General features: G+C 45.4%; 1 protein-coding gene across 1 annotated transcript in view; it reads right to left on the bottom strand.

The window, feature by feature from the left end:
- MDN1 (midasin AAA ATPase 1) overlaps positions 1 to 21,866 on the bottom strand; it is a 354,267-nt gene that overhangs the window by 204,011 nt on the left and 128,390 nt on the right. Inside the window, 8 exon segments of the mRNA XM_040347762.1 lie at positions 7,416 to 7,640; positions 10,368 to 10,497; positions 10,941 to 11,082; positions 12,627 to 12,757; positions 13,022 to 13,160; positions 13,258 to 13,396; positions 20,762 to 20,896; positions 20,980 to 21,121. Of these exon segments, the coding sequence (XP_040203696.1) occupies positions 7,416 to 7,640; positions 10,368 to 10,497; positions 10,941 to 11,082; positions 12,627 to 12,757; positions 13,022 to 13,160; positions 13,258 to 13,396; positions 20,762 to 20,896; positions 20,980 to 21,121 (1,183 nt within the window).

The raw sequence follows: 21,866 nt of genomic DNA on the forward strand, positions 1-21,866 counted from the left end.
ACCTTAGGGACGTCCCCAAGCAGTGTCAAAAAATTGAGGGGGTGGGAAAACACAGCAAACCAACTTCACCCCAAACAAACCAGAGTTCCTCAACGGAGAAACTTAAACCTTAAACAGCCGCCTGCAAAACCTTGCGGCCAAAGGAGGCATCTGAAGACGCACTCACATCCTTCTTGTAAAACTTTGAGAAGGTGTGGACTGACAACGAGGTCGCTGCCTTACACACCTGTAAAACAGACGCTTGATGGCGGAAAGCCCAAGAGGCACCAAACGCCCTGGTCGAATGCGCCGTAAGCGGGAAGGGGGGCGCCCGTCTGATGCACCTAGAAATGGTGGCCGACAAGACCACCAGACCCTTCTTAGGACCAGTCACTGACCCGAACAGTGAATCCGACCTCCGAAACGGAGCCGTAGCAGACAGGTACACCTGTAGGGCTCGAACCACATCCAAGGAATGCAACGCGGCCTCTTTTTTCAAAAGAACAAAATATTACGTAATATATTTGAATCTTCAGTGAGTGTAAGGGTGCATGAGATGAATTTCAAGATCTTATCACACTGGTATTGTACCCCTGCGGTTTTAAGCAGATGTTATCCAGAGATATCAGATAGATGCTGGCGGTGTGGGAGCTAATACATACTTTTAGAAACGCCCCACAAGACAGAATTTTTGGAAGGAGGTGCGGGAGATAACGCAGAGGTTTAGTGAGGGGGAGTTACCGGGGGATTGGACGTTCTACCTGTTACAGGAGTTGGATATCACGGTTAGACGGTATAGGAAGTCGGTAATCTGTCATCTTTTAAATGCAGCAAAAGCATGTGTTCCAGTAATGTGGAAGCGGACCCAGCCCCCGTCCGTAGGGATGTGGCTTAAAAAAAGTAGACGATTTGAATAGGATGGAGGACTTGGTCTGGACGTCTCGGCAGAAACGGGGGGTTTACCTGGAGACGTGGGCGGAGTGGAATCAATTTAAATATTCAGAGGAGGGGAAAAACCTTATAGATGTACCTTTATAAATTAATGAGACTTGAAGCGGGTGGGTCCGGGGAGAGAGCAGTTGCTCTGGGGGGGGGGGGGGGGATTGTTTTTGGGGGAATAGGACAAGCAGAGGTAAACAAGGTATAAGAAGAAATGGATAGGAAACTCCCCCCACTGGGAAGGGGACAAGAGGATGCCCCGACAGCGAGGGGATCAGATGAACCAATGTGTACACTGTTAGGACTATGAATAATAATAGTATGTGTAGGAGGGGGTTAATAATGGTTGATAATAAGCAGGTTTGGTTGTTAGAAGGTATATTACATATAGAAGGAAGAGGAGGTTATATGATGCAGGGAATGTTTAAATTGAATATTGACATATACCTGTAATGTAATGTTGGTTCCCTCTGCTGTCATTTGTTTGTCTTAAATCAAATAAAGGAAAATATGGAAAAAAAAAAAGATCCATAATCTGCAAAAACAACTACTGGATTGAGTTCTTAAGAGGACGCCACTGTAGCCGTTTATGCTCAGATACTGTACCTCTACTACTTAAAGTGGAGGTTCACCCTCAAAAAAATTTCTGACATCACATGGAGTCGAGCCATCCTACCGACAGAATGCCGGTGTTTTTTTTTTTTCTCAGCACATACCTAGTTATCACGATTTTCACCTCATGGCAATCCCGCGGGAGTGGGCGTTCCCAAGCACTGCCTGTGATTGACAGGCTTCCGAACAGCGCATATTGCGCGTCACAGGTTGCCGACAAAACCCGAACGTCGGTGCGGCTCTATACGGCGCTTGCGCACCGACGTTCGGGTTCTGTCGGCAACCTGTGACGCGCAGTATGCGCCGTTCGGAAGCCTGTCAATCACAGGCAGTGCTTGGGAACGCCTTCCACGTACGATGGTAAATCTTCCGTTTAGTAGACTTCCGCGCCCGCAGCATGGTAGAGATCACCGAGCCCGACAGGCCCCGATACTTCAGCACATGGCTTAATAGCCACGCCGTTAAAGCCAATGACTGTAAAGCAGGATGAAAGATAGGACCCTGCGACAGAAGATCCTCTCGCAGAGGCAGGCGTCAAGGAACGTCTGCCACCAGACGCACCAGATCTGCGGAGCAGGGATGGCGAGGCCAATCCAGAGCGATTAGGATTGTTGGAATCCCCTCAGCTTACACTCTGCGCAGCAGACGAGGAAGAAGCTTCAGAGTAGGGAAGGCGTAGATTAGGCGATAGTGATCCCACGGCACCAACAACGCATCTGACACGTCCGCCCACGGGTCTCTTGACCTGGCCACGAACTGACACCTTCCGATTGAGACGGGACGCAAGAAGATCCACGTCTGAAACACATCCAGGGGTAGTGACCATTCTCCTTGGTCTAGCGTTTGGCGACTTAGGTAGTCGGCCTGCCAGTTCTGTACCCCCGGAATGTACACGGCCGAAAGAGCCAGAACGTTCTTTTCGGAGCGACTTCCGCCGCTGCAGCTGAGCGTCCCCTAGATGATTGACATACGCCACAGCCGTGGCGTTGACCGACTGGATCCTGACCGGGCAGCCCTGAAGTCTCAGACTCAGAGAATCTTCCCGAGTCCAGTGCCCCTGGGCTGACTGAACACCCCAGACACCCCCCCAGCCAGAGAGACTGGCATCCGTCGTGACCACCATCCAATGGTATGGCAGGAATGATTTCCCGGCCCGAAGTACCGGAGATGTCAGCCACCACACTAGGGAGGACCTGACCAGGCAACTCACCCAGACTTGGTAATCCAGTGACGAAGGGAGCTTGTCCCAACGCGACAATTTCTCTCCAACACTCGAGAGTGGAATTGCGCATAGGGAACCGCCTCGAAGGAGGCCAGCATCAGACCCAGAACTCACATGCAAAAGCGAAGCGATGACCACTTCTGGGTAGCCAACCGCTGCACCGAGGAATCCAGGACCAACCCCAGGTATTCCAGACACTGTGGCGGTACCAACACTGACTTCTGGACATTTAGCAGCCAACCGAATTCCCAGAGGGTCTGACAGGTGATAGACACATCCACCTCTAACTCTGAGCTTGAAGCTCTCAAAAGAAGATCGTCCAGGTATCCTACAAAAGCGATCCCGCGCTGCCTCAGCAGGGCCAGAATCGGAGCGAGCACCTTGGTGAAAACCCTTGGCGCCAAAGCCAGGCCGAAAGGGAGGGCCACAAATTGAAAGTGGCCCTCCCCGACCGCAAAGCGCAGAAATCTCTGGTGCTTTGTGCATATGGGGATATGCAGGTACGCGTCCTTGATTTCCAAGGACGCCAGAAAATCCCCCTGATGGAGTGCCGCCACTATAGAGCGAACCGACTCCATCCTGAACTTTTGCACTTTGACAAAACAGTTGAGGGCTTTGAGATCCAGGATTGGATGGACCCCTTCCTTCTTGGGGACTACAAACAGATTGGAGTAAAACCCCTGAAACCGTTCCAGTAAAGAAACCGGCATGATCAGCCCCTTGACCAGCAGATCTCGAACAGCCCCAACCAGGGCCTCTCGACGACCCGGAGGAAGTTGGAGGTTGGAAGGAAAAAATCTGTTTGGCGGACAAGAGAGAAACTCTATCTTGTACCCCGAGGAAACTACTTCGCAAACCCACCGGTCGGAAAGAAGAGACCTCCACCGAGCCGCAAATTTGCGAAGCCAGCCCCCCCCCCCCCCACCCGAGAGACGGGCGTGGGTCAGACATTCATGCGGAAGCAGGCTTTTCCGCAGGCTTGTTGGGCCTGCCTTAGCGCCCTGGGAACGTTGACCTGCCGCACCGGGCGGACGAAAAAAAACGCTTGGAGGCGGTAAAGGAGGGCCCCTGCCTACGGCAAGGCTCCTTACCTTTACCCGATTTTGAGAGCAGAGTGATCTTGCCTCCCGTGGCATCTTTTATGATGTCATCCACAGACGCCCCAAAAAGCCATTCACACTTAAAGGGTAAGTCCACCAAGGCCTTTTTAGAAGACTGGTCCGCAGACCAACACTTCAGCCACACAAGGTGGCGCAACACTACCGCGTAGGCCGAGGCCCTGGAGAGCAAGCATATACAGGGCCGACTCAGACAAATTTTAGGCCCTGCACCAACTGGTGGGCCAGCGCCACACAGTCCGGAGGGGCATCATGCTCCTCCAACTCCTGAAGCAACAACTTCGCCCGTTTGGTAAGTGTCTGACACTAGACCCCCCCAGGCCAAGACCGGTCTCACCGCCGACCCCACCACTGTGAACATGGAGCGGGCCACAGCCTCAGCTCTCCTATCTGCAGGGTCCTTAAAAGTGGAGCCCCTTCCACAGGCAACGTAGTCACCTTATTCAGCCTGGACACAGGGGGGTCCACTGACGGAGGAGAGGTCCACTTGTTTAGGAAGTCCTCCTCAAAGGGGTGACAGACCGCAAAGCATTTCGAAACAGAATTTTTTTTTTGCGGCTGATCCCATTCCTTGTACAAATTTTTTTCCAGATAAGGAACACAAGGAAACACTTTTGCAGTGAAGGCCGGCTTGCGAAACCCAAAAGGGACCGACATCTCTGATGTCTCCGTCGAATCCTCAATTTTTTGAGTATCCCGCACCGCAGTGATAAGAGCTCCCACTAGCGCCCTATCATGCGCTGACCCTGAAGCAGAGTCATCCTCGCTGTCGTGTGGACTAGGCCTGCATCCTCTGACACCACGGAACCAGGGCCAAAAGCAGTAGCAGGGCCCGATTCTGTGTCAGAGGCATCCACAGAAGAAGGCGGGGGCGCTTTTTACCCCCCTCTGGCCAGGCGCCGCTTCAATCCTGGCAACAAACGCCTCAAGGACTGCCATCATAGCATCCACAGGAACAGGGGCACTAAGGGTTAACTCTGGCATGTCTGGGGACGAAGCATCCGGTTTGGACGCCATGCTGACCCACCCAATAGCCGCCCTTGGACTGCAAGGCAAGATCCACAGGCCACCCTCCCGGCCGCAGCAGAGAACAGAGCACCCCCCAGAGGACTCACCACCCGACCAGGCTGTACTGCTGCTGTCTGCCCCAGAGCGCTGTCCCATCCCTCTAGGAAGTGTCCTGGAGCTGTTCGCACCGATTTTCTAGCCACTAGAGGCAAAAACCCAATCCAAAATGGCCGCAGATATGCAAAAATAGCATGCAGGCTACAAGAAAATAGCCGCCGACCACTAATAAAAGGTACCCGGCGCCGGCAAAATGGCTGCCGCGATAGTGCAGAAAAATAACATTAAACACACCAGCAAACATCCGGGATCCCACTACAGGGATCGAGGATCCAGCCCGTCACCCAGTCGGCAGTTGATTGTAGATCTCAGGATCCAAAAATGCAGGAAAACGAAAAGAAAAGCAAGAAAAAAAAAATCTCCAGAGCACATGGGCCCAGACGAGCCATGTCATCTCCTTGCTAGGCAGAAAAAAAACTGAGGCTGCAGAACAGAGAATGGGGGATGTACCCGGGGGAACGACCCCCTGGGAAGTACTATGCTGTGTGGGGTGTTTTACCATTCAACATCCTGTTTTTCTGCCTAGTCAATCTCCTAAAAGGGAGGATAATACCCTAAGGTGAATTGCTGCTGTGTCCGTCCATGAACGGAAGAGAAAATTTTTCAGAAATCAAAAACGAATAATTGGCATGTGTATATGTATTCACCCACTTTGTTATGAAGCCCATGAAAAGCTCTGGTGCAACCAATTACCTTCAAAAGTCACATAATTAGTGAAATGATGTTCACCTGTGTGCAATCTAAGTGTCACATGATCTGTCATTACATATACACATCTTTTTAAAGGCCCCAGAGGCTGCAAAACCTAAGCAAGAGGCACACCACTAACCAAACACTGCCACAAAGACAAAGGCACTCTCTAAACAAGTAATGGACAATGTTGTTGAGAAGTACAAGTCAGGGTTAGGCTATAAAAAAATAAAAATAAATCTTTGATGATCCCTAGGAGCACCATCAAATCTATCATAACCAAATGGAAAGAACATGGCACAACAGCAAACCTGTCAACAGACAGCCAGCCGCACACCAAAACTCACAGACCGGGCAAGGAGGGCATTAATCAGAGAGGCAGGTAACCCTGGAGGAGCTGCAGAGTTCCACAGCAGAGATTGGAGTATCTGTACACAGGACAAGTCATACTACGCTCCATAGAGTTGGGTTTTATGGCAGAGTGGCCAGAAGAAAGACATTACTTTCAGCAAAGAACAAAATGGCACGTTTTGAGAATGTATGGAGGAAGGGGCTCTGGTCTGAGGAGACTAAAATTTAACTTTTTGGCCATCAAATCCAACACATCACATCACCCAAAGAACACCATCCCCACAGTGAAACATGGTGGTGCAGCATCATGCTGTGGGGATGGACGTTTTTCAGCAGTTAGGACTGAGAAACTGGTCAGAGTTGAGGGAAAGATGGGTGGTGCTAAATACAGGGATATTCTTGAGCAAAACCTGTACCACTGTGTGATTTAAGGCTAAGCCGGAGGTTCACCTTCCAGCAGGACAATGACCCTAAAACACACTGCTAAAAGCAACACTTGAGTGGTTTAAGGGGAAACATTTAAATGTGTTGGAATGGCCTAGTCAAAGCCCAGATCTCAATCCAATAGAAAATCTGTGGTCAGACTTAAAGATTGCTGTTCACGAACGCAAACCATCCAACTTGGAAGAGTTGGAGCAGTTTCGCTAGGAGGAATGGCCAAAAATCTCTACAAAGTATTGACTTTAAGGGGGGGGGGGGTGAATAGTTATTCACATAGACTTATGTTATTTTGTCTTATTTGTTGTTTGCTTCACAATTAAAAAAAAAAAAAAAAGAAAACACATCTTTAAAGCATGTTCTGTAAAATAAATGATGCAAATCCTCAAACAATCCATGTTAATTCCACGTTGTGAGACAACAAAACACACAAAAAAATCCAAGGGGGGTGAATAATTTTGCAAGACAATGGGTGTGGTGTGTGTTCTACATTATGTCACATTTTATATATATAAAAAAACAAAACAAAAAAAACAACACTTTAGAACACTACTCCCTTAATCAGTAACCTAAACCAGTACATAAATAAGATTACAGAATTTTAAAAAAATGGAGCAAAGAGAACTTCGTTTCTCTTGATGCATATTACAGAACTGGTGGTTTTCACTGTTAATTTATGACATTTTATATTTAATTAGTACTATACATCATATGATTTTGAAATCATGTTTGTGATGATTTACATCACAGACCCTGTTCAAAATGTTCCAAATATATTTAAATATTTAATAGTGTGTTTTTTGCTTTGTCAGTTGACTAGAATGGAATATTGCTATTGTAAAAAGTACACCCCTTGTAAAAGAATAATTTTTGCAACAAAAAGATATACGTAACATACGTCATTTATGAGCCAATAACTATGCAAACCAGACAACACTTACCTGATCCTATGCCATCAATGTACACCAAACATGCGGCATGTATAAAAGCCATAACGGCATTAAGAGTTGTCCCAACATCTTCTTTAACCGACATATCATCTGCTGTGACATTCATAAAATTCACCCAGGAAAGTATGTCTCGAATACTAAGTATGCAACGGCGACCAAATTCTTGGTTGATCAGCCATTCAATGAAATCCATAATCAGCTCAGCAATACCACCATCTGCAATATATGGAGTAATTCACAGATATTTATTACTACAAAATGGCTAGTCTTAGCAGGAGTTTCCGGCTCAAAGCTGAACGCAGAAAATAAAATGGGCTATAAAATCTCACACACACAAGAACACAATCTTTACTAGTCAACTACAACTGATCATTTCAAACTAGGGCTGTGCAAATTAACTTTTAATTAATTGATTAATCTTTAATTTTTTTGATCGATCAAAATATTTTTGATCGATTAAAATTCTTTTGATTGGTACTCACCTCTCTGCCGGCTTCTGGGCCTTCAGGGAGTTCTGTCGGAGATCCAGTAACATCACGGACAGCGGCAGGGCTTGCCGTGTCCGTCTGAAGGGCTCCTTTGCTGTGCCTTCATATCTGCATGCCGGCGGGATCTTACTATCTGCCACACACAAGGCCTGTTACACTTCCCTCTATCAACCTGGGATTCTACAACCATCCACTGGGAGTTGTGATAGTTCCCTTCACGGGACATCTACATGCCGACAGACAGATGTTAACCCCTCCTCATCTGGATTCAGCAGTGGTATCGTACACATTTTTATACCAGTATCATACTTAGCTACATGTTTTTATGACTGCTTTTAGTACCGTTTGGTATTACTGGCACCATTTTTACAGTTTATGTAGCTACATCGATTTTATCTCCAGTGCAATATTTATTTGGTTACCCACTTGAAGACTATAAAAGTTTTAATGCTATTCCCATAGAGCGCTGCCTTTGTGTGTTTTTTGTATCCGGCTAACCATTTTTCCAGTGGTTGGTAGCTGCACTGGGAATCAGCCTGCAGGGAGATCAGCTAAAGTAGTTGGATCTGTATGTGCTTTATAATTAATCGAAATTAGTTGATTAATCGATTAAAAATAAAAACGATTAATCGAACAGAAACATTTTGATCAGTAACAGCCCTATTTCAAACGTATTATATTTGAAATACTTCAGCCCCAGAAGGATTTACCCCCTTAATGACCAGGCCATTTTCTACGAAACGTCACTGCGTTACTTTAGCTGACAATTGCTCAGACATGTGACGCTTTTCCCAGATAAAAATTATGTCCTTTTATTTCCCCCAAATAGAGATTTCTTTTGGTGGCATTTGATCACCTCTGCGTTTTTTTTTTTTTTTTAAAGAATGACAATTGAAAAGTTATAGTGTCTTCAAAATAGGGGATAGAGTTATGGTATTTTCTATTTTTTTTTACTAACAATGCCGGTGAGAGTGTAGCGAGACTGCTACATTGCGGTGGACAGGTCGGAAACCTAACCGACATTTTTGATACTTTTTGGGAATCAGTGACATTACAGTTATCAGTACTAAAAATATGCACTGACATTGTAAATGGCACTGGCCGAGAAAGGGTTAACAGGGGTGATCAAGGGGTAAAATGCATTCCCTGGGAGTGTTGATTACCTGTACGGGGGATGGGCTGCCTGGGACAACACACAGATCTGTCTTCTTGCAAAGCAGACAGGATCTCTGTGTAATCCCGACAGAACAGGGATCTGCGGTGTTTACTTTGGCAGATCCCCATTCTATCTCTGTGGGAAACGAACGTGGACGGCAGAGCCCGCCGTACCCGCTGATCACCTTCCCCTGCAGGCCAATTGCGCGCCAACAGAAATCAGCGTACGAGCCCAGACATACACCTACGGCGATTTGCGCAGCCGAGCCAACTTGCCGCAGTATAAGGCCCCTTACACACTGGGGCAGTATGCGCCGCCATTTTTTTTAGTATTAACTCCCGCTAGCGGCCGAAAAAGGGTTAATACTGCCTGCAATGTGCCTCTGCAGAGGCGTATTACCGCGGTGTCCCATTGTTTTGAATGGGAAAGAGCGGTATACACACCGCTCCTCTCACTGCTCCAAAGATGCTGCTTGCAGGAGATTTTTTTTTTCTCCCGCCAGCGCATCGCCTCAGTGTAAAACCCTCAGGCTTTCACATTGAGAATGCTGGGGCAGTAGTATTTCAGGTGTTATTTATGCGCTATTTTTAGCACCTAAACGCCTGAAATACTCCTCGGTGTGAAAGGGGCCTAACTGCGGCAGCTGGTCGGCAAGCAGCTAAAATCTTCACGTTCAAATTATTCTGTGTATAGATATCATCCCTTTCACCGCTATGTCTGCATGATTTATTTTTTAGGTCTGTACAACACTTCCAGCAGATCACTACACCTTATGGACATGACATTCCTCCTCCTGCTTTAAGCTCATGGTCACTTCTGTAACCATGAACTTACACAAGAACTGCTAAGCAGACTGGTAAAAACAAAAGTTGTGATCAGTAGCTAACAAGCCAAGCTAGTCACCTGAAATAGGTTCCCCCCCACCACCACCACCCCAGTGAGGGGGATCAGTACCAGGATTGGGGGAAGTGGGATTTGGGTCTGATTAAATAGTTAGATGCCCTTTGTGGCTCCCCTGCAGCTGACAGCTTCTCCTCCTCTCCCACTAGCTTCAGGTGCTGCAGAGGAGCCACACAGAGATTTAACTATTAAACTAGATACCATCCACTGTTTTGACTCCCCCTCCCCTCAAATGAGTTCCCTAGCATCTAATCCCTGCAGTGCTGCTGGCCATCTTCCCCTTCCCCCTGCACTGGCTGGCTACAGCTGGGGCAGGAGATCTGTGTCAGAATGGAGAGCAGCAATAAAGGCAATATTAACTTTCAAAATCATTTTATTACATTTAGTTACAAAACTTACCACTGCTGTCGGTGGAGTCAAGAAATAATCGAACATTCAGATTGTGTTTAATTATGTCTAATATATCTTGCCGATCATTACTCTGTGGGCACCAAATTTCTGTAAATCTGTTACGTAGGGCAGGAGACAGCTGTAAAGAGAGAGTAGCTACCTTAGACCTATACTGTAACCATGGCAAAAAAAAAACGCATTATTGCACTATACCCTGAACAGAAATTACACTGGACAATGCTCACAGCACAAACAGGATTTGCTTTGTTAAAACATCTTTATTTAAAACCTGTTGTTGCCTTACAGCAGTTAGCTTTCTAAATACAGCCTATAAACAATTTTGGCACCTGACGCCACAAGGAATTAATTTGCAAATTAGCCGATACAGAATCATTTGATGTGTGCATTTCCTCTGTTCATCATTGGGATTCAGTGGGAGGGTCACTCCATATATGTACAACTGTATAGGCATGAGGACAAGATACTTTTTTTTTTTAACACGCAAATCGTTTCTTTAATCTGTATAGAGATGTCAGGTTACTAACCTAGACAAGGAGTTTAACGAAATTTGACAACAGTTACCTCTTTCTTTCCAAAGTCACCACCAGGGTTCATTGTAGACAAAATTCGGAACTTAGTCCCAGCTGTTAAGAACTCAACATCACCGTCATCCTCTTCACTTCCCTTTTCAGCCAGTACCAATGTCTTCTCAACTTCAAGAACACTGAACAGATATAAATTAAATATATAAAAAAAATTAAAAAAACTTTACCTACTAAAAGTTAAATTTGAAATAAAATGATCACTTTAGCGCACATTGAAGAGCCTGAACAAAGAGCTCTACTGTAGGGTTAAAGTCAAATGCATTGCAGCACTGCACAGTCAGTACACTGCTGCATCCACTTTGAAATGGGGCAGGTGCCTCCAACATCAGGGGTATGCATCAAAGACAAGTTTATTCCTAAAGGGCTAGGCAATCTATCTGTAAGCCTGAAGTCACAGACAGACAGCCACTTGTAAGAGAAGACTCCGCAATCCTGCTCAGTAGTGCGCTGGTGCTGCAATGCTCCCAACCTTCACCTCCACATTCAGTTTTACTTCTTCATTAACCACTTAAGGACCGCCTCCTGCACATTTACGTCGGCAGAATGGCACAGCTGGGCACATGCACGTACAGGTACATCCTGTGCTAGTACCCAGCCGTGGACCGCGGGACCCCGGAGCTGAAGAACGGGGAGAGCTGTATGTAAACACAGCTTCCCAGTTCTTCACTGTGGCGGCGGCATCGATTGTGTGATCTCTTTTATAGGGATACACAATCGATGACATCACACCTACAGCCACACCCCCCTACAGTTAGAAAAAGACATGGGGGCATACATAACCCCTTCAGCGCCCCCTTGTGGTTAACTCCCAAACTGCAATTGTCATTTTCACAGTAAACAATGCATTTTAAATGCATTTTTTGCTGTGAAAATGACAATGGTCCCAAAAATGTGTCAAAATTGTCCCAAGTGTCCGCCATAATGTCGCAGTCACGAAAAAAAAAATCGCTGTTGCCATTAGTAGTAGAATTTTTTTTTATAAAAATGCAATAAAACCATCTCCTATTTTGTAAACGCTATAAATTTTGCACAAACCAACCGATAAACGCTTATTGCTTTTACCAAAAATAGGTAGAAGAATACGTATCGGCCTAAACTGAGGAAAAAAAATAGTTTTTTTTATATATTTTTGGGGGATATTTATTATAGCAAAAAGTAAAAAATATAGAATTTTTTCCAAATTGTCGCTCTATTTTTGTTTATAGCGCAAAAAATAAAAAGCGCAGAGGTGGTCAAATACCACCAAAAGAAATCTCTATTTGTGGGGGAAAAAAGGATGCCAATTTTGTTTGGGAGCCATGTCGCACCACCGCGCAATTGTCTGTTAAAGCGACGCAGTGCCGAATCGCAAAACCTGCCCGGGTCCTTTAGCTGCCTAAAGGTCCGGGTCTTAAGTGGTTAATAAAAGTTATAATAAAGTAGTGCCCTGCCTCCAAAGGAATGAGCTAGAGAGGTTTTAACATAACAGAGTTGTATGAAAGTAGAAAGTTTTTCTCATAAGTTAGTCTTGTCTCAAAATAATGGGGTCATATATCACTGCCTCAATACCCCCCCCCCCTTTTAAAAAAGTCACAATATTACAGGACTGTTACGATATGTCTGATCCCAAAAGCATTCTAGAGCAACACACTGTAATGAAAATGTTTTAAATTAAATTACCAACCTGTTCAGCCTCTCCAACACAGAATCATCCGCTAAAGAGATTTCATCCAGCAAGAAAAAGCCATCTTCTCTCATAGCCAACACTAAAGGACCATCGTGCCACTCAAATAATTTTGTGTTTTCTATATCCTCCTGTTTCAGACAACAAACACACTGTCATAAATAACAGCTCTAAACTGCAGTGTAGTGACAGTAACACCATCTGTTCATTATTCCCATTAAACATATATTTTTTCTAAAATGTATGGTTCTCATTATTTGTAAGCACCGTAAAAATCCCCATGTCCTTCCCATTTGATTCATTTAACTTTTTGGGATGAGGTGCCAATCTTTTGGGTGTTTCACCCTTAGTCAGACATAATCACTATGAATAACCATCTGTCCATGTTTACTTACTTTACTTTTGGACCTATGTCTAATAGGCCGCAGTCCACCCAAAAAGTCTGAGGTCTCCATGTGCTGATGACAGTTCACCGAAAACAATGCTTGGTTTGACAATGCTGCAAATAGCTGGCATACGGTGGTTTTCCCGCACCTTAAAATTAATGAAATAAAAACACACATAAAAAAAAAAAAAAAAAAAAAGACCATCATTTCTCAAGTCTATACAAGGAAAAAAAAAAATCACTTACCCAGTATCACCAACAAGTAATATTGGTTCTCCAAACTCTAAAGCTCGACCCACAAGAACAGCAAGTCTTCTCATTGCCTGGGTCCATACAATATGGGAAAAATTCTCATCGGTAACACCAGTCTTTACAGATAGTCTTTCTAAATAAAAAAATAAATAAAATAAAAATTAGGCATGTTTTGTTGCTTAGGTGCAAATGTCCCTCCAGTGCAGCCGTTTCTAACCAGGGTGCCTTCTGGGTTGCCTTGGCAAAAAATAGTTAAAAACGTGCATAAATTTCCTAAAGGTTATTAACAAGCCAGCAAGTAGGCCAGGCCTGTGTTTTTTTCTAGAAACACTAGAATAGATGTCAGTACCAGCTTGCAAAGGTGAAGGAATAAATCACCTCTAAAGTTGGGTGGCTCAAGTATGTGGATGCTGCGGCGATACATAAAAGTACTTAACATTTTGGAATGGGGTGCCTCAAGATTGTGAATAATTTTAAAGGGTTGAAACACACTGTTCTATTGTATTAAAAAGCAAAAAGTATCCTTCCATACTCCAACACTTTAATCATGTGGCCTCTGATACCTGTAGGCAGTGCCTCGCATCCAAAAGTTACTATGCTCAATATACAAAAGCATTTTGGTTGCAAATTTTACACGTGTAGCGCTACCCCCTCAGGAGCCGCTGGTTGATTTGGGATCGGCATATTAAGTTACCTCTAATCGTTGTCTAGGGGTGATGGCAGTGAGTAGAGCAGTAAACGAATGTCCAATCAGCGAGTAAGGTTTTCTGAATGCTTTATTTCTCGGCCCAACATGACCAACATCAACTTGAGGTAGACAGGAAAGGTTGGTGAAGCAAGAGAACTTTGCGGTATCAGGCCTGGATAAGAGGAAAGCAATCCTGCTCTCAGTAGTAGTAGATACAGTTCGTCGCCACTCTAGCCAGAGTGGGTAGAGTCCCTCTGGACAGACTCCTGCCACGAGCCTGGCAGCTGAAGTGTCACTTTAAAGTTGCTGGGAAGAACAAGTCACTGCCACCGACGTGGCTCCGATTTTAAATAAGATGCCAGATGAGGCCTCTGCCACAGGCTCAATGCCGACAATGGTGAACAGCAGAGCAAATCCTCCCCAGTCTTTCTCCTTGGGGTCACCGACTGACAGTGCCAAGGTTATCTGTCGGTGTTCAGTCACCCAGATCCCCGATGGTTCGTTCAAGCCTCTCAGACAACCTGCCTCCGGGTTCTCCTTGAGCCTATTCCCCACCGCACAGCACGTAGCTTAGGATCTCTTCAGTAGAGTTGGGGACCCAGTAAGTCACTAGGGCCCCTGGTAGCATCAGTCGCTCCAGGCCATGAGGGCCCAGAGTCAGGAACTCCGCGGTGCGCGCGACCCCCCGGGCCAGGTAGGCCATAGTGGTGGGGCCCGCGATGTGCACACACCATAAAGGTGGGTGCCGCACCTGGAACCAGGAACCTGCAAAGAACCAAGAACGGCTTCCGCCACAGAAATACTCCTCCCCAGCATGCCCCGCGAGGGAAAACTCCTCTAATTGGCTGCTAGGAAGAAGCGGCTCCGCCTGGACCTCTGGTGCCACCTGCTGCCCAGGGATTGTACCTGATCCCTAGAACGCAGTCTAGCACACAGAACAATTCAGATTTGGCGACAGCCAAATTTGACATAATTTGGAATGAGAGCAAATTTATATCTCTCATTCCCCTCAATAACTTTAGCGTAGTGCCTTTACTGAAAGTAAGGGGGCGCTACACACTATACTGTAAAACTAATGGCAACTCAAATCCCACTTTCTCCTACGGTGGTGGTTCTCTCTATTACTCCTGGACCCCTCAGACAGCCTAAAAAGATGTCCTTAGGCATTTTATGCAGCCAGAATGGTTATACTCAGCTATTGGGGGTGGGGGGACACTGTACCTCCCCTTGTGGAATGGGCAATTTAAAAAAAAAAAAAAAAAAAAAAAACTTGATTCCATACGGGACTTGGAACATTTGCTAGCACAGGAGACTGGAAGGGAAAATCAATTCAAAATAACTTGCACCTCCTGATCAAGGTTTTGTTATTCCTCTGCGTTTCAGGATTGGATAGAGGAAGACATCCCCAACCTCCAACCAGCCACGATGGAGGGACTCCTACCCCTCTTCCTTCGGTCTAAGCTTCTTTGCTTCCTACCTTCCATCTGAACTAGTCAATTTCCTGTCATTTCTCCGCCTACTACTGGAAGCTAGTCTTACATACCAGACTACCCAGTTCTTATTAAAAGTTTGCACTTGACAACTAAATGTATTACTTTTCACTGGTCTTGCATTATGGTCAGCCTTTAACCAATTTGATTGGGCAGTCTACCTCCTAGCTTCTCCCTAGATGACCTGATATGGTAGTGCTTAAACATCGGTATCTTCTGTATTGTTATCACCAGCAACCAAGTACATAAGCAAAACATCTTTGATATCATTCGTGAACGATCACAAAAATATCACCTTTGGAGTGTGCGTTTTGTATATGCAACATCAGTTTTAAAAATGTTAATAAAGCAACATTATAGTAGTGGTTATTGATTCTTACTCTGAATGGTCTAAGACAGGCATGCCCAAAGTCCGGCCCGCGGGCCAATCGTGGCCCGCATTCTGGTTTTGAACGGCCCGCCTGGTTGTTTGGGCATATATATCATTTGTGGCCCCCGACGATCTCCCAGCGCCAGGGCCACAAAGATGTATATGCCTTGGAGGACCGGGAGGAGACAGGACAAGCACTGTACATACACAGGAGAATTTCCTGTTAATGGGCGGCCTCTGTAATAGGAAGTCCCGTCTCCGGCGCTGCAATTGGACTGTTCTGTCCATCAAAGGAGGCGGCACTTTTTATTAAAGAGGCTGCCTTGTAAACAGGAGATTCTCCTGTAGGTAAACTTTGGCGCTCGTGGGTGTATTCCTGGCAATGGTGCTACATTCCTGACGAAGGTGGGTGCTGCAGATGGGCACCCGTGAGGCTGCAGATGGGCACTGACCCTGATTTTGCTTCACAGTTCTTTATTTAAAATAAAATAATTCTGAAACTTCGCTCTTAGGGCCCTTTCAGACGTGCGGACCGTATGTCCGCTTTTTCATCCATTCATTTGCGGATTTGAAAAAGGGACATACATTGGTCCCCATGTGATTGCGGGCATCCGCTGACACCCGTAATCACCCGCCTCCGCAAAGATCCGATTTTGCAGACGGAAGAATGTCCTATTTTTTCTTCCGTCTGCGGATCGAATCGGATGAACACAGACACACGGTCCGTGTTCATCCGATCCCCCCATAGGGGAGTGCGGAGAAAAGACAGGGCGGTCCCTGCACAGTGTGTGGGGACCGCCCTGTCAGCCGCCGGCTCAGCCGGAATATACGGAGCGATCCCCGCTGAGCTTACGGACACGCGGAGGTGGATCATTACTGATCCGCCCCGTGTGAAATGGCCCTTAAAGTGAAAGTGCGTGTTATACGCCAATAAATACGGATATCAAAATAATACGCCCAGGCTCATCTCTTTACTCACACAGCCACAAAGGCAAGACAATTCTTGTTGGGCCGTGTATTAATGCTCGGAGGAACACACTTCTACTGAATTTTTATGGTTCAAAGAATGTCAGGAAAAATGGTCGGCCCTCACGAATGTTCACTTCATCAAATCTGGCCCTCTTTGAAAAAAGTTTGGACACCCCTGGTCTAAGGTTACCAGTGGTGTACCCCAAAATTCAGTGTTTGGACCCTGACTTAATATATTTATAAATGATAAAGGGTCTGTAAATTAAAAGCATAATATCAGTCTATGCAGATGACACCAAGCTATGCAGAGGAATACCGCCCTTGCACGTTTCCAACGTACAAACAGACCTCAATGCACGGTTTAAATTGGGCAATTACGTGGCAAATGAGGTTTAATGTCAATAAATGTAAAGTTTATGCACTTGGGTGCCAAGAATATGCATGCATCATACATACTGGGGGGGGGGGGGTACAACTGGGGGAATCAATAGTGGAGAAGGATCCAGGTGTTCTGGTAGATCATAAGCTTAATGGCAGCATGCAATGCCATGCTGTGGTTTCAAAAGCGAGCAAAGTCCTTTCTTGTATTAAGTATGGACTCCAGAGAGATAGATATTTTGCCCCTGTACAAATCATTAGTAAGACCTCATATGGAATTTGCAGTTCAGTTTTGGGCACCAGTTCACAAAAAGGAAGTGCAGAGTGGGTCATATAGTGAACTTGGTGTTTAGTTATTCACTTTAAGGTCATCACAGATGACAAGGGAGCACCCTTTACATCTGGGGGAAAAGATTTAATATCCTAGATCTTTCCTAGATACACAAAATATAACTGGATACCAACATTTACAGGTACAGTTGATGCAGGGAAAATCCGCATTGCCTAATGCTTTGCTGAGGTTTAATGACCATATAATAAATAAGTAGGGTAGATGAGCTCTTGGCTGTATTGCAAGAATGCTAAATGGGAATTATATATATTAAATATATGGACTAGCTGCGATCTTGTCTATAAATGTGCAGGCATCAGGTGTCCTAGGATTACAATAGTATGGTATGTCAATGTAAATTGGGTGATGATACTTGAATCATGAGTGAAAGAGTGAGGAATGAATGAACTGCAGATAGGGAATTGTGGTGTGGGCGTCAGTGACGTGATAAAAATCGCACAACTGCAAAGTAATAAATAAATAAATAAAGATTCCCGTAAGGGGCTGGAGGTTAGTGAGAAGTGTTGATAATATGAGTGTGTTACAGTGAATGAATGAAATGCATATAGACACGTAATGAATCATGTGAGGGAATGGTGGGAATTATGTATGGATGTGAAAAGAGATCAGCAGTGTGCTGAGGCTAGTGAAAGGTGTGAGATGAGGATGATTCAAGAATGATTATAAATAGTAAATGTAATATTGTGGTTTACCTTATACAGTCTATAATGGTATGGGTGGAAAGTTGGATATAATTGGAGCTTGACTACAAAGAAGTAAAAGCTCAGGAGCCCAGAGAAGATGTGTGCAGTATAGTCCATCTTTGCCAGCATGGAGTCAAGTATGATCCACAGACAGGCAGTCATTTATGGAGAGGCAATTAGGGCAAGTGTGTACAGGTGTCAACTCCCTCCCCCCTCCCTCTGGAGCTATGGCGTAGAGGCCGTATCTATGACGTATCTATGATGAGCACAGACCTGCCGTGATTCAACGGTTGGTAGACTATAGACTAATTAAGGCATGATGTAGTAGCATGAACCATAATAATGGGGCATACTAGTTATATGCGCCATTATTATGGTTCATGCTACTACATCATGCCTTTATTAGTCTATCAACCGTTGGATCTTGGCAGGTCTGTGCTCCCCCTTCCACCACACTCCGGGGGGGGGGGTTGGACTCTGGTCCCTTTGTGCTTCACGGCAGGGTGGGGGATGTGAAATTCTTCCGCTTTCCCCTTTATGCCCTGGTCGGCGGAGGGACGTTTTCGTCCCGTCCGCAAATGTGAGCTTCACCCTGCCGTTGGCGTCCTGTGACCATCTCCAGATCGTTGGCGGTGAGGCGCGCGCGAGATATCTCGGCGTGCGCGCTGTCCCGTGACGCCTCGCGTTTTTCACTGGAGATGACGGCAGTGGCCGGGGCATTTGCCTTCCAGGACGCTGAGGGAGCCACATTATGGGCCGTCATGAATACGGCCTCTACTCCATAGCTCCAGAGGGAGGGGGTAGGGAGATGACACCTGTACACACTTGCCCTAATTGCCTCTCCAGGCATATATAAATGACTGCCTGTCTGTGGATCATGCTTGACTCCACGCTGGCAAAGACGGACTATACTGCACACATCTTCTCTGGGCTCCTGAGCTTTTACTTCTTTGTAGTCAAGCTCCAATTATATCCAACTTTCCAACCATACAAGCCATTATAGGCTGTATATGGTAAACCACAATATTACATTTACTATTTATAATCATTCTTGAATCATCCTCATCTCACGCTTTTCACTAGCCTCAGCACACTGCTGATCTCTTTTCACATCCATACATAATTCCCTCAAATGCATTTCATTCATTCACTGTAACACACCCATGTTATCAACACTTCTCACTAACCTCCAGCCCCTTACGGGAATCTTTATTTATTCATTTATTACTTTGCAGTTGTGCGATTTTTATCACTTCACCGACGCCCACACCACAATTCTCTATCTGCAGTTCATTCATTCCTCACTTTTTCACTCATGATTCAAGTATCATTATCAACCAATTTACATTGACATACCATACTATTGTAATCCTAGGACACCTGATGCCTACACATTTATAGACAAGATCGCAGCTAGTCCATATATTTAATATATACAATTCCCATTTAGCATTCTTGCAATACAGCCAAGAGCTAATCTACCTTACTTCTTTAATATATGGTCATTAATATGGGAACTTGTTGCAGGTGTCGCTTCTCCTGTCCTCTCCTGCCCTCTGGCAGGCGTCGCCGGTTGGGCTCCTTCCCACTGTGTGTGTGTGTGTGTGTGGGGGGGGTGGCGGTGGCGGGTGAACGCACAATCCTCCAGACTGCTCCACGGTTTCCTGACATGCCTGGCCATGCAACTGTCTACTCCTCTTTTTAAGCGGTAACTATATCGCCATGCCATATTTGCACTGTGATGTATGATCATACGTCTTGAATATTTGAAATAATTTTATATGTCTCTTAGAGTCAACGATCCCCCTGAAGATGACCACCCTATGGTCGAAACGCGTTGGGGATATATACCTACCTACATATGCTATGCAATCTTGTTTTACACTTTGCATGTATGGTACTCTTGTTCTACATTTTGCATGTATGGCAATATTGGATTATGCAGGATTTTATCTGGCCAGACCGTTTCACGTTTTATTTATTGTAATTGTGACATTCGACAACTCCCAAATAAATATGTTTTATACTACTATTTAACAAAAAATTCTTCGATCACGTTTATATTGCTGTCCAAAGCCCCACTGGGGAAAATGTCCTATTATATATACCGGGGTTTGCAGTGCTAATATTTCTCCTATGTGTGTTTCTCTTTTTCATATAGATTAACTTGTTTTCCTTTCAGTTCACTGGCTGAGTGGGGGGGGGGGGGGGGGGGGTCCCCAATTTTACTCACTAGACAGGGGGTTGTCGTCATGTACCTTAGACATCTGGCTAGCATGCCTGTCTTTTGGGTCAGAAAGACATGGACAGGTGCCCCAGAATGCCCTCCTGATTGCCTGAGACACAGCAGCACCATTTGCTCCTGTGGCTGTCAAAGTCAGTTAGCCAATCAGGAGAGCGGGTCGGCGCTGAACAGCATCTCTGTGTCTGAATGGACAGGCTGCTCTGCACAAAACCAATTTTTTTACAGAGCAGGCAAGTACAACATATTTGTCATTTAAAAAAAAAATATACACAAGACTTAATCACTTTAATGGTTTTTGGATTATAAAAAAGGAATAGACTCACCTAATTGCTTCTGAACATTTTCTGCAGAGAAGAGGGCTTGTGGCACCACATCTTTCTTAAAACACTTTTTTAGGACTTTCAGTATAACATCCACCTCTTCCTGTTTCCTTACTCTTCCAGCCAGTAGCATAAAACCTATTTTAAAGTGAATAAAGGACTTTGAGTTGTGCAACTTTTACCATCATGATTTTGTATAACAAAGGAAGACATTTTTATACCATCATTTGCCAAGTGCTGAAGCCAGTCATATTCGTGGTTTGTTTGCGGAGACAGACGGTACCTCTCAGCCCAGCGGAAGAGATCACGGAGCGTAATAAAGCCATGCTTTCCTGCAAACACTGATGATCCTCTTCTAAGAGACTGAAATACAAATCAGGAAATATTAAAAACCAATTTCTGGAATTTTAAAAAATCCACCCTTGCATTGGCACAAGGGTTAAATGCTTGTTATGTCTGAGTGCATGAATAAAGTTACTACCTTACTCTCCTCACTCCAGCAGGTTCCCCCTTTAGCACTGCAACCTATGCCCCGCAGGCTGCTCTATATGTTGTGATCAGTTCAGATCACACTCCAGCATACAAAACAGAGTCAATGTCCCTGCATTGTGCGTGATGACAAGACTTCATCCACAAGGAGTGCCAGAGCAGGTGCGAGTCAAGTACTAAAAAGCCTTTAAAAGGGGTTGTAAAAAGGTACAAGTTTCTTCACCTATATGCATTCTTTGCATTAAGGTGAAAAAACATTTACAGATTAGCGGCCCCCTGAGCCCCCCTTAACTTACCTGACCCCTTTAAAAGTCCCGCACCGTGAACGGTTTTTCTCTGCTGTTTTTCGGCTCATTCATTGGTTGATTGAAAGCAGCGCAGCCATTGGCTCGTGCTACGGTCAATTACACTCAATGACGCGGCGCACCGGGGGGCGGGGCCGAGTGATACAGTGAGCGGCTATAGCCACCGGCTGTATCACAGGAGCGCGCTCGCAAGAACTCATCACTATGCTTGCATGAAGGTGATGAGTTCTTGCAAGGGAGAGCCGAGACAGGTGCCAAGGGACCCCAGAAGACCAGGTTCGGGGCCAAGCTGCACAGTGGAGGCAAGTATAACA

The sequence above is a fragment of the Rana temporaria genome, chromosome 4 (assembly GCF_905171775.1).
Source record: "Rana temporaria chromosome 4, aRanTem1.1, whole genome shotgun sequence".
NCBI lineage: Eukaryota > Metazoa > Chordata > Amphibia > Anura > Ranidae > Rana > Rana temporaria.